This window comes from Ornithodoros turicata, chromosome 5, assembly GCF_037126465.1.
Source record: "Ornithodoros turicata isolate Travis chromosome 5, ASM3712646v1, whole genome shotgun sequence".
Classification (NCBI taxonomy): domain Eukaryota; kingdom Metazoa; phylum Arthropoda; class Arachnida; order Ixodida; family Argasidae; genus Ornithodoros; species Ornithodoros turicata.
Genome location: NC_088205.1, coordinates 35,554,348 through 35,574,548, shown reverse-complemented (window position 1 = coordinate 35,574,548; position 20,201 = coordinate 35,554,348). Strand labels below are relative to the sequence as shown.

Sequence of the window (20,201 nt, the reverse complement as noted above, 5' to 3'; positions counted from 1 at the left end):
TTCGCGGAAACCTCTGTTTTGCGTAGGGAAAGAGTGACCTGGCGAAGAATGCTTCGTGAATCTGTAGAGATAGCCACACGAGGCAATTGTGTTAGTCAACCCTCTCTCATTCCTCTTCCTCCCCTTCGGAGGTTTTTGAATATACAGACAAACTCCTTTATAGCGAACACCTTTTTAACGAAAATACCACTACAGCAAATTTTTTTGCGGTCCCGCTGGAGCCCTATTGGTCCAATAATGGACATCCTTTTTAACGAAAATACCTTTACTGCGAATTTTTTTTGCTGTCCCCTGAGTTTCGTTGTAAAGGAGCTTGACTGTATAGTGGGTTGTTGTCAATGAAATCTTTGCTGTGTTTGAGAATTGTTGTGTCCGTCCCAATCTCCTCCGTGTCTCTGGTTCCTCCTTCTTCAAGTATGCACCAGCTTGTTAGCGTCCTCTCTCTTTTATCAGCTATGCAGTATTCGGCTAGTTTCGGTTAGCGAACATTTAGTGATGTGTTCATGTATGAGAATAAAGTTCCCCAAGGCTTTGTGCATGCCTTTGTATCTCTTGGATGATCTATGCTTGTCAACGTTACGGCGACGTACGAATTCCATGATGGCTCGACGGCTTCGGAACAGCTTACATAAGCTGGTAAAATTTTTGAAAAAGCTGACATATTCGAGACGTTGGAATACCAAAATTTCAATATTCACGTACCTCTCGTAATTACCCAGCCTCATTATAAATGTTCATGAGCAACCGCACCTGAAGGGTGCAGCGGAAAAATACGGGGTAAACGGCACTTGTGTGGCAACTGAATTTGCCATCTTGCAAAAATATTTTCATTTGATTTTAATTAAAATAAATTGAATTTCTGTAATTGAACTCCAAAATTTCCGAAATCAACCTAACGGTTTTTTTACAGAATTTGAGAGCCCGTAGCGAACTTAGTCAGATCCACAAAGAAATCCGCTCGATATTGCAAATGGAACTGCCCAAAAAAATTCCCGAAATTGAGGCTTCAAAGTTTCGGGTATCCAACGGCGCACCAAATCAGTCGCAAAGATGTGCAAAGCAGCACATGCTCCTGCCCCCATGAAAGAAGGTAAAAAAAAAAAGAGGGCGGGAAAAAAGAGGCGGAATCATTTTTGTTTGCCGCTTATCAACGTATGGTGCAATGTCACAACGTCTTATCGGCACGTCTTGTGCTGCACGCCGGTTCGGGGACTAGCTTTGTGGGGGGCAGGAGCATGTCAGGCTCTCCGCGCGTCTTTGCGACTGATTTTGTGCGCCGTTGAATACCCGAAACTCTGAAGCCTCAATTTCGGGACTTTTTTGGGGCAGTTCTGTTTGCAATATCGAGCGAATTTCTTGGTGGATCTGACTAAGTTCGCTACGGGCTCTCTAATTCTGTAAAAAAAAACGTTAGGTTGACTTGGGAAATTTTGGAGTTCAATTAAAGAAATTCGATTTCTTTTAATTAAAATCAAATGAAAATATTTTTTAAAGATGGCAAATTCAGTTGCCACACAAATGCCGTTTACCCCGTATTTTTCCGTTGCACTGTTTTTTTATAAAGTCCGAATGACACATTTTTTGAAATACCCTGTATATATAAAGTGTGTATTTCAGGAGTCGTAAAATGGGGTAATATCTGGCAATATCGGGTGGAAAATCAAAAAAAGAGCGCTTCTAGCCCGTTAGATGTACATGAGATGCAGAACGGCCGTACTGAATGTACAGAGCTTAGCGTTCTACAGTACACGTAATGGAGGCTGAGTTGGCACTTTGCCAGGTTAGTTTTCATGGTTGTCTTACTTTACGTGGCGAACTGATGATGATGCACATTGGGGAGTAAAAAAAGTTTTATTTGATTTAACCCTAAAACACAGGGCCCTACTTACAATCCCTTTGAATAAACATATTCCCCCCCCTCCCCCCTTTGACTAGAAGTTTGTTACTGCTTCGGTCTATAAAATAAGCACACAGTGTGACAGGACAAGTCTCTGCTGTAGGAATAATCTTGATTCATCAAGTACAAGTCGTACCACGCTAATTGCGCCTTGTCAAGATTGAGAATTTACTCACCCAGCTGGTACAGTTGTTTGACATGAGTGACTTTGGTACATAGTTGAAATAACCATTTTCCTTGTACAAAGTGACCACACGAGAATTCCTGAAGAAGAATTGAAATGGAGGATGGCTGTTCACCGCAATGCAAACACATACGTGTATGTTTCATCTCCAGCCAGGAACATTCCATTCCAGTGTTGGCACATTGCTAGGCTCCGCAGCATGCCTCGCCGGAAGAGTGTCACTGGTGCAGCTGCAATATGCACTGTTGTTGTTACTCCTTATGCAATCGTCTCGTCTAGCCTACCTGGATCGTTCATGGACCACAGCTTGGCTGACCGGTCGATGGAAGCGCTCGCAAGGAATGGCTCGTGTGTACAGTGACTCCAGGCAAGGCCAGTGATGGCAGCCACATGGGCTTGTATCACTTGGCAAGGCTGCAGCGAGGAGGAGCCATCGGGTGCACTTCCACGAAGGAGGACACTATTCGTTTCAAGGTCAAACAAAGACACCATACCTGCAAAACCACATTAAATCTTGATATATAATGAACATGAATGTAACAAATTCTTTGAAGCCACCATACTATCAGCACATTTTAAAAACAATGTATCTTTTGCTTTGGAGCAACAAAGTCATTTAATTATCTACAGTCACTGTAACGAAGTTTCCATGCTGTAGAGTCTGGTGATATCAATTACCCTCCACGAGTGCGTGCCACCTCTAACCTTCCTTTTGTTTTCTGTTGCAGTCTGTGCAGTGTCTCCTCTGTTGCGGTGTCTCCTCGGATATGAGTGTGTCACAAAAATGGCAGTTCCCATTTCTGTTGGCAAAGCTTGCTATGACCTCAATGGTAGAAAATTGTGATGTGATAGTTTCATCAAGACATCCATCAAGGCAGTTCAAATGACAATGACCACAATAGTGAACAGACACCCCCTGTTCTCGTCTCCACATGAGTTTTCGGGCATGTAGGAAGACATTGTTCCCCACAGTGTTACACAAATGTACTACATATCGCGATGATAATGTAACTATTAATGATGAGGATATCATCTACAGCTTTTATGGGTGTCACGATGGCTAAAGTGAAAGCAGGAATGACAACAAAGGCCCTACACAAGTGGCAGCCACAGCGGTGAACATTGTCAATGTATTACCTGCTCAGAATGCCACAAAAAAATAGATATTTGGACAACTGAGCAGTCTATGCTAGAGCGGCTTCATGCAGTTTAAGAAGATAGACGATTGTGGTCGCAATTCTCAGGAACAATATTTTAGACGCACTAAGCACTGTTCCAAATATTTGGGATATGCCTTCTTTCACGTTTTTGAGCAATATAGTCCCCGACTGACTTTTTGGACTGCTAAGAACCCTCAATCTGAATTACTGAGCTGTCAAAATTGTAGTCAATGGCCAAAACCTTTAGCTTTCCACCAGGTCTACCTTTCCACCAGAGCCTATATCCCAAAACCTCGGAAAACTGTCTCTGCATGACTGCCTTACTACATGACCATGGGACAGCACACTGAGACTATTTTCTGCCAGTGTAGCACTGTCCCCGTACACATTCATAAGCATGTTAAAGGGACCATGAAAGGATATTTGACAAGCCTACGATCATTTTCAATTTGTTCCTCTGTACTAAAGCATTCACCCTGTGAAATATGAAGTTGAAAATTGTTCAAATAGCGAAAACATTCTATATTAACCACAGCCGTGAAAAGTGGCTGCTACGACCCGCCTGCAAGGTGAACTGGCCATGACATCATACACAGTCTTTTGCAAGCAAATGGCAAAATTTGCAAGCAAGTTTGCAAACTTCACCATGAAACATGTTTTTATTTGACCTGGAGCTAAGATCGTATCTAATCGTTGATACAGAATCTTACCAGAAGTATAACGTAGCCATTGATTGTAAGCATGGTTGCCGGAGCATGTTTTCCTCTCTGAGGTGCTTCTTCATCAGAAAATGTCTCTGTCAGTGGCCTTTTGGGAGCTGCTGCGTACGCAACGATTGCCTCACATAATGATGATGACGATGTCGATGACGATGTGCCTCACATAACCTCTTCCTACATCGCTGACAATTTGCGTTTCGCCATATTTCTACAGATTTCGACGGCAGATATAAGTCGTCGTCGTTGTTCAAACCGAAACCATGCACCCACATGGTCCCGCGGGGTGTGTGCTCCCGGGCATCCACAATTGGCTGTGAGGACTGGATGTTGATGACGTAAGCCTGCTTCGAAGGGATGTATCCAGCGGTCACGCCCGGCTATTTTTGCACGGTAACTGCACCCCCGGTGCATTGAATATGGTTAAAAGTCGATGTGCGTATGGTAGTAAGGAATCATGAGAACCGTTTCAGGCAGAGTACTCAGAGTTCGCGAAAATCATTTCATGGTCCCTTTAACGTCTTCAAGGAGCACCGGGATTCGAGGGAGAGAATCTACAATATTCTCCACATTGCCACTGTTGTCTCAGTCTGCCACTGGTAAACTGGAAAAACCTGTCAAACAATTTTGTCACCTAGGAAGGGAGTTGCCTCAGGACAGAAGCCGCCGATATTTCAAACAGAGACTGTTCTTCTTCTGGGCACCGTCCTCATCATTGGCATGGTATTTAAAGGGTTAGGTGTGACGTGTTTAAAGGTTCATGCGAATTGTGGGTCAACAGCCCCGAGGGAAGAAAGGTTCCGTACGGGCTTCTACGGCCGGAGTGAATGGCTGCTTTGTTAGAGTGTGGAGGGGATTATGTGAATGTTGTGATCTAGGCTACAGACCGGTTACAGAAAAATGGAAGGTTCACGAACACGTGGACGAAACGGGGTCCCGTTTCGTGTCCCGTTTCTGTGTCATAGCTGGCCCCACAAGCCATGGTCGGGGACGGTTGAACAATCCAGCCCTCTTGAAACACCTTTCCAAAGTCTTACGCTTGATTTTATCAGCACAGCCATTAATACGGGCAACTTCATGCCTACCACTACGGAGCTCATCCCCCCCTACACCCCTCGTCTGAAGGTTTGTCCAGGAGACCCTCGAGTCTAGAAAATCTGGTATGTACCTACCATTACCATATCCAGCAGCAAACAACGAATGGTGTCTTGCAGGATACCATGCTAATCGAGCACATAGCGAAGCTCCAGCAGGAGACTCCAGCGTCACTGATGGAACAACTCCCCCACGCACAACAATATCACCAACAGTAGGCATTTCATGAGGCACACTGAAAAGGAGAACCAAAAAAGGTTTATCCACGTGAGGGAAGAGAGCACACTGCACCTGTTGCATAGATTAACCTTTTCCACAGCGACAATTAATACTATGTAGCATAAAGGTGAACTGTGTGAATAGTCATTTTAAAACCATAGCGAATAACAAGTGTATAGATGTAGAACTGAAGCAAACACTACGAAGCAAACAGTTATATGACTGAACCAAATGCATACATAATCATATATACTGACATAGAGCATGCATTCATGACAAATTCATATGAATCTTCCTATGAAGTGGCACTCACTTTGTTGTAAACCTTCTCCTGTGGCATTTTCAAGCTTACGAACCCTGCTTCCAAACTATTCAAATTTGCAGAACCTTGATAATGAGCCTCTTAAGCCTGACATCTTCATTTGGGGATAATTTTGGTCCTTTAAAAAGCATTAAAAGCTTGACTGGTAGGTCAAACATATTAAAATCAGTAACACTGATACACTCCAGTTATCACTTTTACTCAAATTGGCTTACATACACAAAGTTCTTTTTAGTGCTCTGTGTGTGTGTCCTGTCCCTCTATGTGCCCTGCATTGGGGTGTATCAATTTTAATTGCATGTAATAACGATGGAGCTGACTAATGAAGTGAAGATACTGTGCATTTAACTTAAAGAGTGTCCTTCTGCACATCAGCAACTGGCAAAGCAGGCTAACGGCAAACACTCCTTAGACATAAGAATATCAGCTGGGTCTGAACTGTTGCTTCAAACTTTTGTTGCTTGGGTTCCTGTTGGTGAATCAAACAGCGTCCAGGCAATGCAGCTAGTGAGGCCACAGTCACTGAATTCATTCTGGAATCCAAATCCCAGTGCCCAAAATGGCGAATCGAATCTTTCGAATCCATCAACAATGTTTGTTTCTTTGTAAAATTGGTGCCTCCAGAGTGCGCCGAAAGCCTGATTGACCGGCGGGGCTAGGGCACGCCAAAATCACAGCATAAAGCTCAGACATTACAATTTTCAAAGTAACATGGTTTTGCTTTTGATTGTTTCTTGGTTTTATGGAAAGAATTCAGACCTGAGAGTTTACATACTTCGTGTAGTCGATGAACAACATGTTAAATAAATTACATTTAAGAAGTATGTGGGTATGTTTTCTCCTGAAAGTCAACTATTATTTGATTTGTTTTTCATTAAACAAAGATATCAACTTCTGCTTCAAAGCAGTTTTCAATAGAAGAGTTTTTCTTTTTTTCTTTTCAAAGGCTTTTTTTAAGAAAGGATTCGAAAGATTCGAGATTCGTAATATTCCTGGTTTCACAGAACCTTCCTTGGATTCGGAAAGTTACGGATTCGTCCCATCTCTAGTATTATGTCTCTCCTCAAACATCCTTTGTCAGCAATCCAAAAGATTTCCGCCTGTGGCGACTGCAACAGATCGGCCTCGCGTTTCCAGTGCCACGCGTCGTTGGCTACGCAGCGACGGTGTAACCGGAGAGGGAGACGGCTGATGCAGCATAGCCGATTCATGAAGTGCAGTTTTCGGTGCAAGTACGAGTGATGCGCAGGCCCTGACAGCGGCTGCTTGTTCATATAATCGTAGCAACCCAGAAAGGTGTTTGTACTAACCCAAAACGTAACATGTCCTAAGCCGTTCCTGGCTCAGGCTTTCACAAAAATACTGTGATCGTATCACTGGGATTCTACTGCACATACACATATACGTTTATTCCTTCATTTATTTAGTTTATTCCCCATTCAGTACAATGGGCGGGGTAGCTGAAAAAAGCTGCAGAGGCAGCTTGACGAACCCGCCGACCCCGGTCAACATTAGAAGGAGGCAGCATCTACAAAAACAATTGTCGCGGGAACAATGCTAAACACATAACTATGTAGGAAAACAGGAGTAAAGTAAATTATAGGAAGGGGCGGCTTCTGGCGGCTTCTGTCCTGAGGCAACTCCCTTCCTACATCTCTACCGGTTCGCTGGATTTCTACCCATCTTAGTAAATTATAGTATTTCATATTGCTATGTACAACAAGAACAAATGGCACTACAAGGTGATATTAGAAACACTGACAAATTGAAACATGACACAACAGCAAATATAAATGAAAAAAAAAAGTTTACGAGAAAAGCCTTACAGTTTCGCAGACTCCCCAACCGCCTTTACCACTCACAAATTTGCTGCAATTGTTTATGTGAGGTCTGCAATGGTTTAGAATCCGTGGTAGTGTATTGCACAGACTCTGTATACCATAATTCGTACGAGACCTGTGGACATACCGGATCGTCCACCGGGGTACATATATAAAGTCTGATAAAGACAATCCATGGTACTTATGTTAGTTGTATTTTTTGCAGTTTCCTTCTTATAACACTCAAGTAACCTGACGTTGTACACTTACGATGTACAACTTAAACATATTTATAGTTGTATATTTCTTAAATAGGTCAGCTGTACGGACAACACAACTGTTAGTACACATCGCATGTAATACCTTTTTCTGTAAGGCATATATTTTGTTCTTATTTGTGATAGTGGTTGTGCCCTATAGTACTAAGTGGGTGCAGTTCAAGTGGGACAGGGACAGAGAGTTGTACAGGGTGAATTTGATGCTAGTAGGAAGAAGATAGCATTGCCCAGAGGTGGGCATCCTCACGACGGCAGATGAGGGTGAGGGTGCCCTCGCATCACGCGGCGCCCTCGCATTGAGGTGAGGTGAGGTGAGAAAAAATTTTCGAGAAGGAGGTTTCGAAGATGTGGAGTGACTATATATTTTCAATTGCATGATCGCTTAAAAGGGCACGGAGAGCCAGCTTTTTCTACTACCAAGGTAGCAGAAATGCTTTTGTACTGTGAGCTAGAGCACTGCATGGGCCTGGGCTTACCCGAAAGCCCGAGCCTGGCCCGGCCCGCGGGCCGGGTTCGGGTTTCAACCACCGGGCCCGGGCCGGGTACGGGCTTGACAACGCCGGCCATGGTCCGGCATGTACGCGAACATATTCTGCGAGACTGGACAGCTGAATTTTCGTGTCACTTTATTTTCCATATGGCATGGGATCTCATAGTACTCTCATCTGACAACTGTCACTTTTTTATATGTGAGCATGCTTATTTCGTGTAATGGGTCTAGATTTCATACGTGCACTCACACACATTTGGGGACGATTGGTGTGGCTCTGAGAGTCTGGCACGAGGGTCAGTTAGGTTAGCCGTTCTGACATATTTCGTTCCTGTGAGAGTTCAAGTAAGGGGAACTAACACCGGTGCATGCACAATGGAGTGGAGATGAGTCTGTCTTGAACCGCAAGGTACATACATATCGCCCACGCGCCGCTGCACGCTGCCTTCCCAAGCAGGCAAGCACCAAGCACAGAGCGGCTTGCCGGCAGAGAAACACAGCCAATCCGTTCGAGTGTACCTCCTCACTCTCCACCAACAGCGCGAAACAATTACACTTGTGAGTTTAGTGTCTCACATTAGATACGTATTTGCACTAAACATTTTATCCTTCGATCTTTAGTTAATTGTAAAGTGACACAAGTTTTCACACCTCTTCACGAGAATGAGAAATGCTGCAAGATCGGTTGGAAGATCTAGAAAATCGGGAGGAAGATCCAGAGGATGAGGTGATCAGTGATGAGCCACATGTGAGGCGCGGTTGCTGCCAGACCCCAACAAATACTGAAGTGGAAATCTTAAACAAAATGCAAAAGCTGACTGAGCTTCTCCAAGGGTTTTACGATTTATTTGCGAATACTAAACGCTCCTCGTGGGGGATTGTTGCTTTCAGCCTTGGATAAGTTGTCCGAACACAATGCTTGCTCACGACGTTGCATGAGAGTCATGATCGACGATTGCAGGATGCCTTGGGCAGGATAAATGTGCAGCAAGCCAAATCCCGGTACTGCATCAGCAGCAGAGTTCTCATTATCTCGCTTTCGGGGTGCTCCTTTCGGGAGCGTTTTGCACTATTCTCTGCTTAGTTTTAATCCTTCCATCAGTATTTGTTCACGACTTCTAAACGCCTTGTCTAGGATGTCTGCATCATTCTTTGTGCGCATGTAGATAAAGTGTAAGCCAATTAAAAATGCCATAATTGTCTGGGTGTCCATGCTGAATTCTGAGAATTTATTGCTATTATAGCAGATTCTGCTCGCGTGCTTCATTCTATGCGCCCTCTGGAGTCTTTTTTTATTAAATACCGTACACGTTGCATACGGCCAGCACCAGATGGCGCACGTAGCAATGCTCGGAGTTCTCGCACGAACACTTTGGCTCGAAGGCACACATGTGACGTACACCGTGACGGCATGTGTGACTCATCACTATTCAGACGCACCCATTGTTTGCCTAAATGTTCAAGACAAGCGACTGGACACTTCATGTTCACCACCTTTAATTTTTGCACGGTAATCAGAGGATACGCACCTTATGATCCGCACACTGCCATCCACACAAGCCAAGGCAAGCAGACCCAACCTGTGTCCCGTGCCTGGTGGCTCCCAACAGCCCGAAGGGCACCATGCAATGTCCGTAATGAGACCCCAGTCATGGCCCAATAGAAGTGCAAGTTTAGGGTTGCACTCTGACCTTTAGGAAGACAGGTATTATTAGTATGTTTTAGTAAAAAGAAACTCAAAATCATGTACTACACACAATGTAGCAACAATAAAATGTGTGCCAGCTTTCTGTGTTCAATTCCAGTCTTTGCTGGTGTGATTGTGATGTCAGCTTTTTCGTGATTGTGACGTAAAACAGAAAAAAAATGTAGCCAACTGCAATCTGCCATTACATTTCATTCTGCCATGCCATGCTTCTCATGTGCATTACCATGAGGAACAGTCAAAAGTATCCATTGCTGGGAAGCACTGCAGACACTGTCAGCATCTTCCTTCCATAGTTTCCTACTTTCTGTTGTCTGGTAAACAACAAAAATGTGACAAGCAAGTTTTTCACTCACTGCAATAAACATTTTCAGAAATCCTTTAAAATGAGACTGGTACTCCATTTAACGCAATTTTGTTGGAATAATATTAAATTATTAATAATTTGTGGCTTTACATCATGGGGCAACTATGAAATTTTGCTGTGTATGCCCCCGGACATTTCACTAGCTGCCGTGTCACTGAATGACAGGTTGTGGATTGCTTTAGTCAAAATTGTTCACCATTGTAACCAATGTAAACTTTGATTGTTCAAGGTAAATGATTGTGAGATTTGATTATAAAATCAGGTATTGTCTAATAACCACCAACTAGGTGTGGTACCTGGATTCAATAATGCCAGAAGTAGGAGATCATTTCAACATCTCCTTCAGGGTGTCGAACCGGAATCAAACCGAACCGCAACTGACCCACTATTTTTTCCCAAGCTAGAACCGAACCGAACCCAACACAACAGCTATTGTTTTGCCATCTTGCAACTGAATCTGAACCAGAACTAATCAAAAGCACTGCTCCGAACCAGTTCGGCAAACAGTTCAGTACCTTTTTTTTTAAGGAGCTTGGACAAGGATGATATGAAAGGTGTGAAAGACACCCTAGTCGAGGGTTAAAACTGCCTCATATGCTGCAAATGTTGTTCACAATTCCCTCTAAATGCGAATGTAGTACACGATGCTTGTATTCCTTTTGTAATGCTTCTTTTCTATAATTTCTATTAAACATATTCCTCCCTTTTGGTCATGAGCTTTGACTGTTTGTGTTTGGGTCAGGAACCCAGCTGTGAGTCGTGTTTCTAACTTTGTGGAAAAAACTTGTTTTAATTTCTTTGCGACTTTGATTCGCCTACTGTACGCCGGTGGTGACTTGGGCACCATAAAAAGTAGGTACTATGTATACTAATAAAAGATGTATTCATTATGTTACTAACATTCACTTACTTACTTCTGCTTTCGTTCAACAATGCGTGTTCACGCTTGCATTGTCATCAACTCATCACGCATATCTTAAATAAATCAATGCTTGATGACAAAACGCTGTTGACTTAATGTGTTTGTGGGAAAGCTTGCATCCTGTTTCATAGCTCCAGCATATTACCAGAGAATGTTGGCACTGAACCGTTATGAAGCAGAATAAACTGGCTATGCATGGTTTGAACCGTTATTTCTGCACCCCAAAACTGAACCGAACCAAAATCCTAGAACCTGAATCTCTGTTCGACACCCTGATCCTGTTACCATATTTGTTCATTATATGGTATACTTTTTTTTATAAACTAATGTCGCATAATAGAAGCCTTTCTGACATCAAAATTTGCATGCAGATGAAAAGCTATGCAGGCGCTTACAGTTCACAACTACCGACAAGAATGATAAAGGCTCAGTAACGAAGCAACAAAATTAAATTTCCCGTCTTGCGTCGACGTCCATGTTGCCACGTTATTGTGTTCTACTTGTGATGTTCTGACAATGCAAATTCTAAATGTGCATATCTGTTGCTGGCAACTTTGGTGGCAAACAGGCAAAACAACCTATCTACAAGCCAATAAGCTGCACACAAACATTTCCAAAAATGCTGTACCCATTGAGCTTCCCCAAACACCAAATTTGAAGGAGGCCTCTGGTGCAAGGAAGTGGATCAACCGTAACAAGGGGCCAATCTGCATCAGGATCTGGACAGCAAGCCAGTGCCACCCACTGCTCCTCATCATCTGGCACTGGACACCATGCAGCTGCCCACACGGCTCCACCGACAAAAAGTGTGGTATGTGCTTCTGCGAATAAAGGACACAGTTTTCTTTCCACAATACTTGGGATGAGTAGAGCAGACCTACTTTGGTGTGATACTTCAAAGAGTTTCATTGTGTTCCAGGTCACATCACCCAAGCGCAACGCTGGAGATTCCCGGAATACAGGTAAATACAGCTCCGCATCACTGCACATCAAACGGGGGTATGAGACACATTCGGGTAGTACTATTAATAGACTGCAATAAACTGGACGCAAGTCGGCCCTTGTTCCAACCCCCCAAAAATAGAATTCACAAAGCTGAAGTAGATGGAAGTATAGTAATAATGGTTACTGTATAGCAAGTGGTTGATATTGCTGTCTTAATAATTCGCAAATTCGGATGGAGGCATGCTAAAGGAATATTTCGCAGAACATTGATCCTGCACCAAAGAGTGCTTAGGGGTGTCACTTACGTCACAGGACTCTAATTTCGTGGAAAATTAGCAAAAATTAAGTTCTCGCAAAAATGTCTACGTATATGTACAGTATTTGCAGAAGAACTAGTCCCGAAGTCTACTATACAATGTCGCAGAGTGTGCCTACTGAGAGATCCAGGGGATTCCACAGGATCTGCCTGTGAAGGAAAGAAATTTACTGGAAACAAAAAGCTTAGGGGTGATTTTAGGACTTCTGTCCTCACTCCGAGGTGACTCATTATTACAGAAGGACGTCTATATTGTGATCCTGGATATAGTGAAGATTTGGTTATAGTGAAGTAAACCTGCAGTCCCAATCTGTCGAAACCCCAGCCACGAACTAGTGATGTAGAGAAGATACTGATGCAGTTTTTTTAGTGGCCTGACCACCTTCACTACAAGGAGGTTCTACTGTATATCTCGTCACATTACCACCAGCAATGGGGTAGAGCATCGCTCATGGCAATGAAACTCCCCAATCATCATCATTAAATATGTAGCTGTCCTTGTTGTTGTTACTGGAAACATATAGGTGAGGCAGTCGATGTCAGCACAAATATATATACTGAAACAATAGCATCTTATGTGGTAAGATTTTCACGCGGGAAACTGCTATGTCCATCATCAGTCACCATAGTCCAAGGCAAATGTGTTGCATGTTGGTTTCCAACATAAGGCTTCTTGTGGTGCATACCCTTCATCATATGCATGAAAACTATAACATGTTTTACATACACCTTGTATTTGAGTGTGCTTTTTTTTTCATGCACTTCAATAAGTTGTGCTGAAAAAGTTGTGCTACAAAGCCCAGAAATGTAGGTGCAGGAGCACATGCTTGCACTAATATAGACAAGCCAAGCCTCCATGACTTCAAGCCATGACTATTTGGGGATCCAGTAAAATTTTGACAGTCTGAGGCCTTGTCTCAGTTATTTGGAAGTGTTTGAAGGTTAGAACTACTTTCTCTGTGGCAGTTGTATCGTGTATAGCAATGCTAGTGGCACTTATTTTTCATAGTGAATTATACTAGTAGTTCCGCTACTGTTTTTACCAACAGTGGAAGAAGCATCTTTGCAACAAATTTAATTTGCGTAACCTGTTTCCCACTGTGCAACAAAAGGAAGTAAAGGAGATGGAAAAAAAAGGAGAGAGAGAGAGAGAGGAAAATGAATCCTATATGCATCAACATATTGTATAGCTCTCAAGAATAGTTACATCGTATCATGAGACACCTCAGGCCGGGACCACCTGGGTACAACACAAATCTCAAACAACAACAACTTTATTTTCAACACAACACATTTGCTACTGAACAGCCCGAATTTAATTGATTCCTGGGAACTGAAGGCATAATGTGTGCGACTCCCAGATGGCTCACCTACTTGCCTTCCTTGAATCCTTATATGATATGTCACTTGCCCCATGCATGAACGAGCAGGAAATATGTTCGAGAGAATGAGCATGTATGAGCTGTATCACTCAGTTCACTTAATCGGGGCAGTGTAGTCTGCAACAAGGACAACAAGGACTGGCTATCACGTAACATACCCAATCAGAAATCTGAGAGTTCAAGACCCACTTGCATGTACAATGGGGAAATTACCCAGTGATGCCTCAATGGCTTCTGTAGTGATTCGGGCACATGCTGCACTACACAATGGTGCTCATGCGTAGAGCACCGCCAAAGCTATTGAGGATGCCACTGACTAATTTCCTCAATGCAGAACGACCTAACAGCAGTCTCCAATTGGTGTAAAACGTGGTTAATGGAACTAAATACTAGCAAATGCAAAGCTCTATGTGTCTCTCGAACTACTACTTTAGCACCTTCCTACTACCTTAATAATACCCCATTTGAACCAGTTTCATCACACCGGTACCTTGGTGTCCATATAAATTAATCTCTTAATTGGTCACAACACATAAATACCATAATTAGTAATGCAAACTGTATGTCAGGTTACCTCCGTCGCAACTTCTCAAGCGCCCCCAGTTCTCTAAAACTAACACTGTATAAGAAACTAGTACGCAGTCAGCTCGAGTACGCTGCATCAATATGGGAACCCTGCTCCATTTCTCTTATTAACTCAATCGAGCTCATCCAAAATAATACAGCGCATTTCATCCTCCGAAATTACAATCGCATAGCAAGTGTGACATCAATGAAAAGCACGCTACAACTACCCCCTCTCGCAGCTTGCCGTAGGATTCTGAGTATTTCGTTGTTTCATAAAATCTTTCATCACATACCATACTTACGCAATGACCTACTACTTCCACCATCATATTTATCATCCTGCACAGATCACCAACACAAAGTTGGAATTGCATCATGTCGAACGGAAGTGTGTCATCAGTCATTTATTTTTCGCACATCAGAAGAGTGGAACCGCCTTCCCAGATCGATTACAGACATCACTCTCAATTTCATCATGCCATATCTAACACTGCACAAGAATGTAAATCAGGTTTTTCTTCATTGTAAGTTGTATTATCACATGTAATATCATATTGTTGTTGTTTTAGTTTGTTGTTATTATGTAACCTATTTTTCTGTTGTTACCACAGCCATTTATATTATATAATACGTGATCTAACAGCTATTGTATGTTACTATAATCAAGGCTACCTGATATACTAATTGTTGCTGTAATTTCTTAATGTTCTATGTCTTATTTATTTCTTATTTTTTTAACCACTCCCCTCTGTATTGCCCGTTTGGGCCTTAAAGGAGCATTAAAGAGGTATCTAACATGGCCAAAAACTGCTGTCATCTTATAAAGCAGTATGTGAAAAGCATTCCCACAAAATATTTCTGTTCAAAGTTGTTTCACCACGGTGCAATTAATTTGGAAAATCGCTGCCGCGGTGACAGGCCGGAGTGCTCCAACTGCAGACCACACCCGCTCTACTGTGACGTTGGTGCTAGAGAGCCCCTCATTCGTTCGTAGGAAAAACCGTCTGCTACGAACATTGAGAGCTGTTTCTTGTTGACTTCTATTCTTTGTATGATTTATATCACGTTTTCTAAAAAAAACAAAGCATATGTGCAGCCTGAGAAAATAAGATTACGATCACAAGAGTAATATATCCGTGGCTTCTGTGCAATCTCAGAATTCAAAGTAGCAGAAAGCAAGCGACGGCTCTGATGGCGGCGGTATTGTGGCGCCACCTGTTAGTCACTGAACCAACTGCGCGGTGAAAACGGTCAGACAGGCTGCATACTGTCCCGAAGCATGGGGTTTTCGTTGTACAAGCACGGTGAATTTCGGGCTGCACCACTCGTTCTTCCCGTGGTGTCTGCGGTCCCAAAAAATCGTGGTTGTGTCGTGGACAGCCTTCAAACACTCCGTTTCGGACATCACGTAGCCGGAGAACGCATGGAGTCCCCGAAGCGGTAGCAGACGCTCCGGCCTGCGCGATGTTGCTCACCTCGATCATGTGATCCCAGGTCCAATGAGGAGCGTCCTTTCCACTTGAGTGACACGCGTGGTGGCGCTCATCACGTGCCTATCGTGAAGGCAAAGGAGGGTGTTTTGCGCACGGGAGGTTCGGGGAGCTATGCAGGCGTCCCAATTTCGCTACGGTTGCACTAATTTTGGGAAAACTGTTTTCGGCCGCCTAACATTCCATACTGACCAAAAACAGAAACAAAGTTGTGGGCCTCTAGACTGCTCCTTTAAGGGTAAAATAAACAAATAAATGTTTGTGCAAATGGGACAAGATTTGAGCCCCTGACACTAATATGTACTAGATTTTCTTTCTTTTTTATCTTTTTGTCTATTATATTTTGATTTGATTGTAAGTTTAATGGCAGGTCCCGGCAGGTCTCGGTCATGGATGCAGCTCTCATTTTAGAGCCCAACTTCGAAATGGATGCGTGGGCAATACGCTACTTCGAGGACAGGGACTACGAGTCAAGCATTAGATTACCAATGCCGCTCTTCAGCACGATTGACACAGGAGAAACAATGGTGCAGAGCATGCTGACAAAGTATTTTCAAAAATAAATGTAATCCCACGTCACAATGCATTTCCTATCGGTCTAGCACTTTCGCGCTCTTCCTCTCCTTACAAACCTCGATTTATGAAGGATTTTTTTCAGAGATTTTTGACTTCCATAATGTGACTTAGAGTGTCGCACTCAATTTTGGCTTGTGGATCAGGTCCAGCTATTTTAGTTCATGCTGGGCATTTGAGATGGGTCTGCATATGGGGGAGCACATTAGGCCTCATGCATTACCTTTTGGGCAATGGCTCCCACTTGCTAGGCCTCCAGTCTTTGTACAGCATTTCCATCGCGTAATGTTTTTTCCGGCTGAAAGTATAATTAATCATAAGACTCTCCTAATAGTTCCCCTGTCTTGCAGACTCACAAGTCAACAGTATTCTGGTGCAATTCACAAGGCCTTCGGCTCTGCATTTTGCCCCTTGCCCTTTTCTTGCTGACGTCGCCTTTTGGCCTATCCTGCAAGCAATCATCTTTAGTAGAATTCTCTGTGCAACATTTCTGCTAAAACTGGGTGCTCCAGGCATTGTTTTCACACACAGAATGTGTGAGGCTCATTACCATGTCCACGCATGGCCATGAATCAATGTGCAAGGCTTATGTCAAGACTTAGCACTCTTCAGACAGATTTCAGACTTCATTTCTGGGTGCCCATATACACCAGTAGGGAATGCTCACCAGATAGCAAGACCGCAGATGCCGAAGCATGGCCCAAGAATGTTTGATGTTGCCGAGACCGCAACGACAGCACTCGTAGAAGCTTCCTTGGCTACAGCGCGGGTAGTGATACTTGAGCCCAAGAAGTGTCTGGAACTCTTTCGTGCAGCCCTGTTAAAGAAATGTAGTCAGATATCTCTTTTTTTGAAAAGAACTGCAATAAAATTAGATACCTATTTTTCTAAAAGCAAAATGACGTAAATAAGGTGTCCCTGTCAAAAATATGAGCTGTAAGTCTGACGCATTTTTGCTGCATCACACTGAGAACAGCAGAATACCTCAAGAATCAGAATTTCTTGCTACAAATAACTGTGGAAGAAGCAATGCAGTTTCCTACCGCATTTTTGCACTAAAACTACAATAAAATCAACCAGGCACCAAGCCTGCTTCATTTTGCTAAGTAACATAATGAAGAAGGCATGACTCCTGGTTGAGCGTGTTGCAGAATACTGATGATGCCTACAGAAGCACAGACACTGACATGCACTCAACCCTCAATTCACAAATTTCCCCCTCGGTTCCTCAATTCATGACTTTTCTCGTTTTATGAAGAGCGTACCTCATGGGACGAGAATTTCCTTGTTTTCCTTCCCCAGTTTATGGACTCTCGATTTCCAAACAGTGAATGCATGTTTCAGAGGCAAACCACGAGGACTCCACTCTTTTTGACTGACCTCGACTTATGGACGCAGTAAATACAGTCATTCAGGTCAGTAACAGGTCAGGTCGCACAGTCAAAGGGCAAAATAAGAAAAGGTGGCACTACACCATAGGTGGGGAGTAACGCGTTACAAAGTAGTGCGTTACCGGTAACGCGTTACATTCGAGTAGTGAAATACGGTAACGCATTACATTTGGGAGAAAGGTAATGAGTAACGTAACGTCATTACATTTTTAACAACTAACGCGTAACGGCGTTATGCGTTACTGCGTGTTCGGGAACTTGAAAGCTTGAGCGAGGACCGTGCCTGCAGAATCCGGGAAAATCCCCGATTTTTTTCTATTCATCTTCAACGATGACAAGAAGGTCACATCGACACCCACGAAGAACGCAAAAGAATGGTTGTTGACATACCCTGGTTGAGGTGTCACCTTTGTTTACCATCTCTGTTTTTCACTCCCTCTGGTATTTTTCGGACGAATGGGGCAAAAGCGGTAGAAAAATAGCCTCTACCCTCTGAACAAGCAACAAAGTACCAAGGGATTGGCTGTTTGGATTTGTACTGTATGAGATACAAGGTCACCGTCTCTATCAACCTTGACAAGGGGCACTCACTGGTCATTAGGCGTCCTCTCAGCCCAACGGGCGAAGCTCACCGATGATAATTTTGAACATCAACTACTTCTGCGTTGCAATAAATCGTACATGTAAGTTGTGTTCATGCGTGACCCTTGTTTGTGCCCAACATTGCTTGTATTGATTTGCGGAATGCACTCATGTGACTCAACCAAAAATGGTACATATTATAAGGAAAACTGGTGAAGTAATGCAAAAGTAACGGCATTACTTATCAGAAGTAACGGCGTTAGTAACGCGTTACCTACTACCACAACAGTAACGAATAACGTAACGCGTTACTTGTTACTTAACTACGCGTTTCGAAAAAGTAGTGAGTAACGGTAGTGCACTACAAAATAAAAGTAACTTCCCCACCTATGCACTACACCTATTTACCATGAAGTATGACCCATCTTGCTGGGGCATGGACGGGCATGCAGCTCTCATTTTAGAGCCCAACTTCGAAATGGATGCGTGGGCAATACGCTACTTCGAGGACAGGGACTACGAGTCAAGCATTAGATTACCAATGCCGCTCTTCGGCACGATTGACACAGGAGAAACAATGGTGCAGAGCATGCTGACAAAGTATTTTCAAAAATAAATGTAATCCCACGTCACAACGCATTTCCTATCGGTCTAGCACTTTCGCGCTCTTCCTCTCATTACAAACCTCGATTTATGAAGGATTTTTTTCAGAAACATGCATCGTTCACTAATGATCTCGGAGAGCACTGATGCAAGCTAATTCGTTATGATCATACATAGACATGCCTCAGAACAAATACAGGACGACACAACCGGTTGTCTGTGTTGTGTTGTCCTGTCTTATTTCATAGAGTTCTGTCATAGTTGTCTGTCATAGAGCTCATAAATTAGTGCTTTCAGACAATTTTAGTGTCCAATTTTAGAAATGCTCCGTATGAGGTCAAGATTTTAAATAATAGATGTGGACAAGTACTGCATAGAAGTTTTAGAACTTTATGAAATTTATTTTCCCTTGTTCTGACATGCCTTGACAGCATCTGTCCAAATAGTTTTTGTTTTGGATTCGTAAACTGAGCACCTTGCACGACCTCGTTCTCCGGTATGCTTTCTCCGGGAGCTTTTTTTTTTTTTTTTTCACTGCGCAGTGACAGTTCACTGCAAAGCCAGAACGCTGTGCAAAGTAGCTCCTGATAGACTTAACTAGTGAATTAAACAGGGTTTCAAACAATGATAAATGTCATTTCCTTGCTCCTTTAAAGGAGCACTAAGATGCAAAACCAACTTGTTCTCAGATGAAAGTGTCAGGGAGCACTATACAACCAAAATTACTTTACTTAGCACTACTGTTTGTCATGAAAATGTCATCGAAACATCGCCGAACAATCGCCATTATTGGAGCCAGACAATTGAGCAGCAGAATAAGAGCTAGTGAGCATGTTGTGTATTCGTGCATAGCCCGTCTAGGGTCTTGTATAAGCATGCTGCATCATATGCATTGCTGGATTTTTCAAAAGTGACAGATGAGACAGTTTATAAAGATATTGACGGGAACGCGAAATCCGATCATTATATCAGGGTTACCGTTATATACGATCTTTCAACAAATCGCCAGCCGGGATCATGTCAGCGAAGTATGTAGTCGTTTTTTTTTATTTCTTCCCATACGCGAGAGAGATCCAGTTGCATGTTGAAGCGCCTATAGATGACATCGGATACGCTAGAGCGCCAGCGAAGTTGTTTGGGTTTAAAGGGCTGTTGAACGTTGGACATTGAACGGAAG

The 20,201-nt window shown here is 43.1% G+C and overlaps 1 protein-coding gene across 3 annotated transcripts in view; it reads right to left on the bottom strand.

The window, feature by feature from the left end:
- LOC135394349 (uncharacterized) overlaps positions 1-20,201 on the bottom strand; it is a 104,312-nt gene that overhangs the window by 24,986 nt on the left and 59,125 nt on the right. For all 3 annotated transcript variants that reach the window (XM_064625052.1, XM_064625051.1, XM_064625053.1), the window contains 10 exons: positions 17,116-17,265; positions 16,805-16,896; positions 16,672-16,746; positions 12,057-12,157; positions 11,804-11,996; positions 9,711-9,872; positions 5,130-5,287; positions 2,366-2,575; positions 2,215-2,311; positions 2,074-2,161 (listed from right to left, as the gene is read on the bottom strand). In XM_064625052.1, coding sequence (XP_064481122.1) covers positions 2,074-2,161; positions 2,215-2,311; positions 2,366-2,575; positions 5,130-5,287; positions 9,711-9,872; positions 11,804-11,996; positions 12,057-12,157; positions 16,672-16,746; positions 16,805-16,896; positions 17,116-17,265 — 1,326 coding nt within the window. The remainder of the gene's footprint in view (positions 1-2,073; positions 2,162-2,214; positions 2,312-2,365; positions 2,576-5,129; positions 5,288-9,710; positions 9,873-11,803; positions 11,997-12,056; positions 12,158-16,671; positions 16,747-16,804; positions 16,897-17,115; positions 17,266-20,201) is intronic.